The sequence below is a fragment of the Labrus bergylta genome, chromosome 17 (assembly GCF_963930695.1).
Source record: "Labrus bergylta chromosome 17, fLabBer1.1, whole genome shotgun sequence".
Lineage (NCBI taxonomy): Eukaryota > Metazoa > Chordata > Actinopteri > Labriformes > Labridae > Labrus > Labrus bergylta.
This window is the reverse complement of record NC_089211.1, coordinates 27073279-27083278: the sequence shown is the minus strand read 5'-3', so window position 1 is coordinate 27083278 and position 10000 is coordinate 27073279. Positions and strand designations below refer to the sequence as shown.

At 50.9% G+C, this 10000-nt stretch overlaps 1 protein-coding gene across 1 annotated transcript in view; it reads left to right on the top strand.

Moving 5' to 3' along the window:
• Positions 1–9937, top strand: part of LOC110006237 (drebrin-like protein B) — a 12563-nt gene extending 2626 nt beyond the window's left edge. Inside the window, exons 6-15 of the mRNA XM_065965950.1 lie at positions 811–888; positions 968–1119; positions 1243–1297; positions 7765–7830; positions 8558–8669; positions 8743–8955; positions 9068–9139; positions 9221–9354; positions 9496–9565; positions 9673–9937. Of these exons, the coding sequence (XP_065822022.1) occupies positions 811–888; positions 968–1119; positions 1243–1297; positions 7765–7830; positions 8558–8669; positions 8743–8955; positions 9068–9139; positions 9221–9354; positions 9496–9565; positions 9673–9809 (1089 nt within the window). The 3' untranslated portion in view covers positions 9810–9937. The remainder of the gene's footprint in view (positions 1–810; positions 889–967; positions 1120–1242; positions 1298–7764; positions 7831–8557; positions 8670–8742; positions 8956–9067; positions 9140–9220; positions 9355–9495; positions 9566–9672) is intronic.
• Positions 9938–10000: the final 63 nt, after the last annotated feature.

The following is a 10000-nucleotide window of genomic DNA, read 5'->3' as shown; positions in this document are numbered from 1 at the left end:
AGGAACATGTCGCCTCAAATGAAGCCAGAAGACTTAGAGCTCCCCCTGCTGACTGGCTGCAGTATAGGTCATAAGCTCCGCCTCCATCATGTAAACAGCTGGGACATGGATCAAACTATGAAATCAAAATGCACATCACATAAATATTTTCTCATGAAAGTTATTATGACGCCACTTTGTCTTCAAGTCTTTTTTCTAAGTTTTTTTAAATCAGTTATCTGATGATATAAAAAGGTCCCTGACTGACAGCTGTGTTGTCCAATGAGAATTCTACGTTGCTGCGTGCTCTGGATTATCAGAGTAAAGGAGGACCAGTGAGAGGTCATTGAACTTCCCATCACCGTGAGAGTCTGCTTCAAACTGACACAAGAATCTGATCTGCTGTGGACTGAACCCCCCCGAGCGACCTTTGACCTTTTCACAGGGAGTTAAAGGCGGGTTTCCGTTAGCAGGATCGGCGTTATACTCCGGCCGATCTCTTCTGCATCGACTCTGGGTGCAGATTCCCAGATGTCAGCGCCCGTCACAGACAGATTCTGTCTTCATCCTGTTCAACAGGGGGAGGCTTGCTGTCCATTTCTTTATACCTTTATTAAATAGATCCTCATATCTGTAAATCTAAAGACAAATCTGTAAATACAGATAAAGTTATTAAAGGCAGACGTGTTTTAGCTCCAAAAGCTGTGGATGTATTTATGCATTTAACAGATTTACTCCCAAAGTGTCTCCAGTTTCTTCCCTTTGTGTTGAGCAGATATGAATCAAATGTATTTATTGTTGAGAAGAATTAACATATCTTTAATCCAACAGGGATCTGTGTATCGAAAAGTCAACGCTGTGGAAGAAATCCAACAAACCAACAAGGACGACTTCTGGTCCAAAGCTCAGGTTTGTGACTCTCGGGTCCTGGAGCGTCTTTAGTTTGATGTGGTCTAAGAATAACAGGTCTCTCTCCTCGCTCCTCCAGAGAGATGAAGAAGTCCGTCGTCAGGAGGAGAGCGTCCGGGTGGAGCAGGAGAGAGAGACGGTGGAGAGGGAGAGGAGGGAGACGGACGAGAAGCATGCGAGGGAGAGGCAGAAGAGGGCGAGGGAGAGAGCTCAGCTGATTGAACAGAATAAGTGAGTCACTCACAGGAAGACCTGAACCAGCTGAACAGGAAGACCTGAACCAGCTGAACAGGAAGATCTGAACCAGCTGAAGGAGCAGTGATGAAATCTCTGTGTGTGTTCACCATGTTTCAGACTTTACCAGAAGCAGAGGGACGAGGAGGAGAGAGCGGAGGAGGAGCAGAGACAAGTAAGAAGATCTTTATTTAAATATCATCTGGGTCTCTAACAGGTCCTCAGACTGAGACCTGGTCCTGATCCTAGCTAACAGGTCATCAGACTGAGACCTGGTCCTGATCCTAGCTAACAGGTCCTCAGACTGAGACCTGGTCCTGATCCTAGCTAACAGGTCATCAGACTGAGACCTGGTCCTGATCCTAGCTAACAGGTCGTCAGACTGAGACCTGGTCCTGATCCTAGCTAACAGGTCATCAGACTGAGACCTGGTCCTGATCCTAGCTAACAGGTCATCAGACTGAGACCTGGTCCTGATCCTGAGACCTGGTCCTGATCCTAGCTAACAGGTCATCAGACTGAGACCTGGTCCTGATCCTGAGACCTGGTCCTGATCCTAGCTAACAGGTCATCAGACTGAGACCTGGTCCTGATCCTGAGACCTGGTCCTGATCCTAATCCTGAGACCTGGTTCTGATACTAGCTAACAGGTCATCAGACTGGGACCTGGTCCTGATCCTGAGACCTGGTCCTGATCCTGAGACCTGGTCCTGATCCTGAGACCTGGTCCTGATCCTGAGACCTGGTCCTGATCCTAATCCTGAGACCTGGTTCTGATCCTAGCTAACAGGTCATCAGACTGGGACCTGGTCCTGATCCTGGGACCTGGTCCTGATCCTGAGACCTGGTTCTGATCCTGAGACCTGGTTCTGATCCTAGCTAACAGGTCATCAGACTGGGACCTGGTCCTGATCCTGGGACCTGGTCCTGATCCTGAGACCTGGTTCTGATCCTGAGACCTGGTTCTGATCCTAGCTAACAGGTCATCAGACTGGGACCTGGTCCTGATCCTGGGACCTGGTCCTGACCCTGAGACCTGGTTCTGATCCTGAGACCTGGTTCTGATCCTAGCTAACAGGTCATCAGACTGGGACCCGGTCCTGATCCTGGGACCTGGTCCTGATCCTGAGACCTGGTACTGATCCTGAGACCTGGTTCTGATCCTAGCTAACAGGTCATCAGACTGGGACCTGGTCCTGATCCTGAGACCTGGTCCTGATCCTGAGACTTGGTTCTGATCCTGAGACCTGGTTCTGATCCTAGCTAACAGGTCATCAGACTGGGATCTGGTCCTGATTCTGAGACCTGGTCCTGATCCTGAGACCTGGTTCTGATCCTGAGACCTGGTCTTGATCCTGAGACCTGGTTCTGGTCCCTTAGACCTGGTCCTGATCCTGAGACCTGGTTCTGATCCTGAGACCTGCTTCTGATCCTAGCTAACAGGTCATCAGACTGGGACCTGGTCCTGATCCTGGGACCTGGTCCTGATCCTGAGACCTGGTTCTGATCCTAGCTAACAGGTCATCAGACTGGGACCTGGTCCTGATCCTGGGACCTGGTCCTGATCCTGAGACCTGGTTCTGATCCTGAGACCTGGTTCTGATCCTAGCTAACAGGTCATCAGACTGGGACCTGGTCCTGATCCTGGGACCTGGTCCTGATCATGAGACCTGGTCCTGATCCTGAGACCTGGTTCTGATCCTGAGACCTGGTTCTGATCCTAGCTAACAGGTCATCAGACTGGGACCTGGTCCTGATCCTGGGACCTGGTCCTGATCCTGAGACCTGGTTCTGATCCTGAGACCTGGTTCTGATCCTAGCTAACAGGTCATCAGACTGGGACCTGGTCCTGATCCTGGGACCTGGTCCTGATCCTGAGACCTGGTTCTGATCCTGAGACCTGGTTCTGATCCTAGCTAACAGGTCATCAGACTGGGACCTGGTCCTGATCCTGGGACCTGGTCCTGATCCTGAGACCTGGTTCTGATCCTGAGACCTGGTCCTGATCCTGAGACCTGGTTCTGATCCTGAGACCTGGTTCTGATCCTAGCTAACAGGTCATCAGACTGGGACCTGGTCCTGATCCTGAGACCTGGTTCTGATCCTGAGACCTGGTTCTGGTCCCTTAGACCTGGTTCTGATCCTGAGACCTGGTTCTGATCCTGAGACCTGGTTCTGGTCCCTTAGACCTGGTCCTGATCCTGAGACCTGGTTCTGATCCTGAGACCTGGTCCTGATCCTGAGACCTGGTCCTGATCCTGAGACCTGGTTCTGATCCTGAGACCTGGTTCTGGTCCCTTAGACCTGGTCCTGATCCTGAGACCTGGTTCTGATCCTGAGACCTGGTCCTGATCCTGAGACCTGGTCCTGATCCTGAGACCTGGTTCTGATCCTGAGACCTGGTTCTGGTCCCTTAGACCTGGTCCTGATCCTGAGACCTGGTACTGATCCTAGCTAACAAGTCATCAGACTGGGACCTGGTCCTGATCCTGAGACCTGGTTCTGATCCTGAGACCTGGTCCTGATCCTGAGACCTGGTCCTGATCCTGATACCTGGTTCTGATCCTGAGACCTGGTCCTGATCCTGAGACCTGGTTCTGATCCTGAGACCTGGTTCTGATCCTAGCTAACAGGTCATCAGACTGGGACCTGGTTCTGATCCTGAGACCTGGTCCTGATCCTGAGACCTGGTCCTGATCCTGAGACCTGGTTCTGGTCCCTTAGACCTGGTTCTGATCCTGAGACCTGGTCCTGATCCTGAGACCTGGTCCTGATCCTGAGACCTGGTTCTGGTCCCTTAGACCTGGTTCTGATCCTGAGACCTGGTCCTGATCCTGAGACCTGGTTCTGATCCTGAGACCTGGTCCTGATCCTGATACCTGGTCCTGATCCTGAGACCTGGTTCTGGTCCCTTAGACCTGGTTCTGATCCTGAGACCTGGTTCTGATCCTGAGACCTGGTCCTGATCCTGAGACCTGGTTCTGGTCCCTTAGACCTGGTTCTGATCCTGAGACCTGGTTCTGATCCTGAGACCTGGTCCTGATCCTGAGACCTGGTTCTGATCCTGAGACCTGGTTCTGGTCCCTTAGACCTGGTTCTGATCCTGAGACCTGGTTCTGATCCTGAGACCTGGTCCTGATCCTGAGACCTGGTTCTGATCCTGAGACCTGGTTCTGGTCCCTTAGACCTGGTCCTGATCCTGAGACCTGGTTCTGATCCTGAGACCTGGTTCTGGTCCCTTAGACCTGGTTCTGATCCTAGCTAACAGGTCATCAGACTGGGATCTGGTCCTGATTCTGAGACCTGGTCCTGATCCTGAGACCTGGTTCTGATCCTGAGACCTGGTCTTGATCCTGAGACCTGGTTCTGGTCCCTTAGACCTGGTCCTGATCCTGAGACCTGGTCCTGATCCTGAGACCTGCTTCTGATCCTGAGACCTGCTTCTGATCCTAGCTAACAGGTCATCAGACTGGGACCTGGTCCTGATCCTGGGACCTGGTCCTGATCCTGAGACCTGGTTCTGATCCTGAGACCTGGTTCTGATCCTAGCTAACAGGTCATCAGACTGGGACCTGGTCCTGATCCTGGGACCTGGTCCTGATCCTGAGACCTGGTTCTGATCCTGAGACCTGGTTCTGATCCTAGCTAACAGGTCATCAGACTGGGACCTGGTCCTGATCCTGGGACCTGGTCCTGATCATGAGACCTGGTCCTGATCCTGAGACCTGGTTCTGATCCTGAGACCTGGTTCTGATCCTAGCTAACAGGTCATCAGACTGGGACCTGGTCCTGATCCTGGGACCTGGTCCTGATCCTGAGACCTGGTTCTGATCCTGAGACCTGGTTCTGATCCTAGCTAACAGGTCATCAGACTGGGACCTGGTCCTGATCCTGGGACCTGGTCCTGATCCTGAGACCTGGTTCTGATCCTGAGACCTGGTTCTGATCCTAGCTAACAGGTCATCAGACTGGGACCTGGTCCTGATCCTGGGACCTGGTCCTGATCCTGAGACCTGGTCCTGATCCTGAGACCTGGTTCTGATCCTGAGACCTGGTTCTGATCCTAGCTAACAGGTCATCAGACTGGGACCTGGTCCTGATCCTGAGACCTGGTTCTGATCCTGAGACCTGGTTCTGGTCCCTTAGACCTGGTTCTGATCCTGAGACCTGGTTCTGATCCTGAGACCTGGTTCTGGTCCCTTAGACCTGGTCCTGATCCTGAGACCTGGTTCTGATCCTGAGACCTGGTCCTGATCCTGAGACCTGGTCCTGATCCTGAGACCTGGTTCTGATCCTGAGACCTGGTTCTGGTCCCTTAGACCTGGTCCTGATCCTGAGACCTGGTTCTGATCCTGAGACCTGGTCCTGATCCTGAGACCTGGTCCTGATCCTGAGACCTGGTTCTGATCCTGAGACCTGGTTCTGGTCCCTTAGACCTGGTCCTGATCCTGAGACCTGGTACTGATCCTAGCTAACAAGTCATCAGACTGGGACCTGGTCCTGATCCTGAGACCTGGTTCTGATCCTGAGACCTGGTCCTGATCCTGAGACCTGGTCCTGATCCTGATACCTGGTTCTGATCCTGAGACCTGGTCCTGATCCTGAGACCTGGTTCTGATCCTGAGACCTGGTTCTGATCCTAGCTAACAGGTCATCAGACTGGGACCTGGTTCTGATCCTGAGACCTGGTCCTGATCCTGAGACCTGGTCCTGATCCTGAGACCTGGTCCTGATCCTGAGACCTGGTTCTGGTCCCTTAGACCTGGTTCTGATCCTGAGACCTGGTCCTGATCCTGAGACCTGGTTCTGATCCTGAGACCTGGTCCTGATCCTGATACCTGGTCCTGATCCTGAGACCTGGTTCTGGTCCCTTAGACCTGGTTCTGATCCTGAGACCTGGTTCTGATCCTGAGACCTGGTCCTGATCCTGAGACCTGGTTCTGGTCCCTTAGACCTGGTTCTGATCCTGAGACCTGGTTCTGATCCTGAGACCTGGTCCTGATCCTGAGACCTGGTTCTGATCCTGAGACCTGGTTCTGGTCCCTTAGACCTGGTTCTGATCCTGAGACCTGGTTCTGATCCTGAGACCTGGTCCTGATCCTGAGACCTGGTTCTGATCCTGAGACCTGGTTCTGGTCCCTTAGACCTGGTCCTGATCCTGAGACCTGGTTCTGATCCTGAGACCTGGTTCTGGTCCCTTAGACCTGGTTCTGATCCTGAGACCTGGTTCTGATCCTGAGACCTGGTCCTGATCCTGAGACCTGGTTCTGATCCTGAGACCTGGTTCTGATCCCTTAGACCTGGTTCTGATCCTGAGACCTGGTTCTGATCCTGAGACCTGGTTCTGATCCCTTAGACCTGGTTCTGATCCTGAGACCTGGTTCTGGTCCCTTAGACCTGGTTCTGATCCTGAGACCTGGTTCTGATCCTGAGACCTGGTTTTGGTCCCTTAGACCTGGTTCTGATCCTGAGACCTGGTTCTGATCCTGAGACCTGGTTCTGGTCCCTTAGACCTGGTTCTGATCCTGAGACCTGGTTCTGATCCTGAGACCTGGTTCTGGTCCCTTAGACCTGGTTCTGATCCTGAGACCTGGTTCTGATCCTGAGACCTGGTTCTGATCCCTTAGACCTGGTTCTGGTCCCTTAGACCTGGTTCTGATCCTGAGACCTGGTTCTGATCCTGAGACCTGGTTCTGGTCCCTTAGACCTGGTTCTGATCCTGAGACCTGGTTCTGATCCTGAGACCTGGTTCTGGTCCCTTAGATCTGGTTCTGATCCTGAGACCTGGTTCTGATCCTGATACCTGGTTCTGATCCTGAGACCTGGTCCTGATCCCTTAGACCTGGTTCTGGTCCCTTAGACCTGGTTCTGATCCTGAGACCTGGTTCTGATCCTGAGACCTGGTTCTGGTCCCTTAGACCTGGTTCTGATCCTGAGACCTGGTTCTGATCCTGAGACCTGGTTCTGATCCCTTAGACCTGGTTCTGGTCCCTTAGACCTGGTCCTGATCCTGAGACCTGGTTCTGATCCTGAGACCTGGTTCTGATCCCTTAGACCTGGTTCTGGTCCCTTAGACCTGGTTCTGATCCTGAGACCTGGTTCTGATCCCTTAGACCTGGTCCTGATCCTGATACCTGGTTCTGATCCTGAGACCTGGTCCTGATCCTGAGACCTGGTTCTGATCCTGAGACCTGGTTCTGATCCTGAGACCTGGTCCTGATCCTGAGACCTGGTTCTGGTCCCTTAGACCTGGTTCTGATCCTGAGACCTGGTTCTGATCCTGAGACCTGGTCCTGATCCTGAGACCTGGTTCTGGTCCCTTAGACCTGGTCCTGATCCTGAGACCTGGTTCTGATCCTGAGACCTGGTTCTGATCCCTTAGACCTGGTTCTGGTCCCTTAGACCTGGTTCTGATCCTGAGACCTGGTTCTGATCCCTTAGACCTGGTTCTGATCCTGATACCTGGTTCTGATCCTGAGACCTGGTCCTGATCCTGAGACCTGGTTCTGATCCTGAGACCTGGTCCTGATCCTGAGACCTGGTTCTGGTCCCTTAGACCTGGTTCTGATCCTGAGACCTGGTTCTGATCCTGAGACCTGGTTCTGATCCTAGCTAACAGATATCTTCATGTTTGTGTTTTAGAACCAGCAGGAAAACGAAAGCAGGAAGACGGGAATCAAATCTGCTGCGTCGGTGCAGAAAGCGAATGTGAGTCCATTTATGAAAAAGGAACTTTAAGGTTTTAAATGTCGACCGGTGAAGACCTCCACTGATTGGCTCAGGGCATGACTGTGATCAGAAGGAAACAACGAGTCTGATCAATGCTACATTTAGCAGCGCTAAACGGTTTTTCATCACACGAGCATTGACATTTGAAAGAAGCAGTGCATTATGGGAAATGTAGGATTCTGTTTGGTTTGAAACTACTAATGTCCACAAAGTAAGAGGACAAACGTCTTCTAATATTTAAGTGTTGTAACACCCCTTTTTTAAATTTTAAATTGAAGTGAATTGAAATTTTTTTTTTTTTTTTTTTTTTCAAAACTTTTTTTAACTTTTATTCACCAAAACGTGCATACACAATAAAAAAAGATACAAAAAGAGGGGAACTGTGGTACGATACAGTTTTAAAAGCAGATTTAGACAAAAACAAACAAACAAACAAAAGAAAAGGAAAAGGGTCGGTAAATAAAATGAATGAATTAAAAAGGGGGACAAAAGAAGTGAATGAGCAAACAGGACAAATAAAAACATGGAGGACAGTATAGTAACAAAATGATGTAAAATAAAACTGATGGGATTGGTTGTAAACATGTTGTTTGTGTTTGTTTGTTTTTCACTTTGTATGAGTGCTAACACGATGAAATACAGACTGTTTGGAAATGATTTCCTCTCTCGTCCTCGTTTACCTGGTTCATCTGTCCGTCACCTTCAGGAGGCTAAGTCTCTGATTTCTCAGAGAGCGTTTAATCCCAGAGACGTCTTTAAGCAGAGGGAGCAGAGCTTGGAGGGCAGCGACAGGTGGTCTCCTGCAGGATCCAGACCAGGTGAGAGACCCTGATCCACCTCAGCCTCACCTGCTGGAACATGACCTTAACGTTGTTCACGTGTCGCTCTCAGGGAAGCTGCAGAGTCCATTCTTTGCTCAGAAATCCTTCGACAGAGAAACCCTGGAGCGGCCCGGGTCGCCACCCGCCCCAGCAGCAGTCCGGGTCCTCCCCATGACCCCCCTGTCTCCCTTCACACCTGTCTCACCTGAGCTGTCTCACTCACCTGTTCCAGCTGTCTCCCCGACCCCCCCAGAGAGGAGCAGCTCACCTGCTCCACCTGCAGGTCACACAAAGAGTCTGTTTAGCTGCTCCTAACCAATCAGCTCGATGATACATTCATGAAAACTCTCACTTCCTGTCTCTGTGTTTGACTCTGTGATCACTTCCTGTCCCAGGCGCTGCGTACACGGAGGAGGAAGAGGAGTGGTCGGATGAGTTTGATGACGATGCAGACGACGCTCCTTCAGGTTCGATTGATCTTATTGGACGAGAGGACTTCCTGTTTTTTCTTTGAGATATTTGAATAGTGAAGTTGTTGTTGATCACAGGACTCGCTCCGGCTCAGGACGATCTGCGTGAGGCGCCGCAGCCCGTCGTTACAGAACACGATCTGCGTGAGGCGCCGCAGCCCGTCGTTACAGAACACGATCTGTATGAAAATATTTACCACAACACGCCATCAGTGAGTACCGTGTGGTTGTGTCAGTGTTGGCCGCCTGGCGCTCGACATGTGACATCACGGGTTCCGTCTCGGCACTCGTTAGTGTCATTTTTAAAAACACAAGCAGGTCAATAAAGTTTTTAATGTTTTTATAAAAAACAGGCTGAAGAAACGAATGTGGAGGCTGGAGGACAAAACATCAGAGCCAGAGCTGTTTATGACTACCAGGCTGGTATGTACACACACACACACACACACACACACACACACACACACACACACACACACACACACACACACACACACACACAATGTTTCACCTTCACTTCTCCTCCACAGTGGACGACACTGAGATAACCTTTGACCCTGATGACATCATAACGGGGATAGAGATGGTGGATGAGGGTTGGTGGCGAGGATTCGGACCAGACGGAAACTACGGCATGTTCCCCGCCAACTACGTGGAGCTGATCTAGAAAACGTCGTCTTTGGTATCAGACAGGAAACGGGTTAAATAAACTTCATTCATCTTTATTAGTCTAACTCAAGGTTTGTTGTTTCTGAGTTCTGTAAACAATCACAATAAACATGTTTCCATTCTTCACATCCATCAGAGCGTAACGTCATTAATCTGTCCACGCTGCAGCTCATCAGCTCTGATTCCATC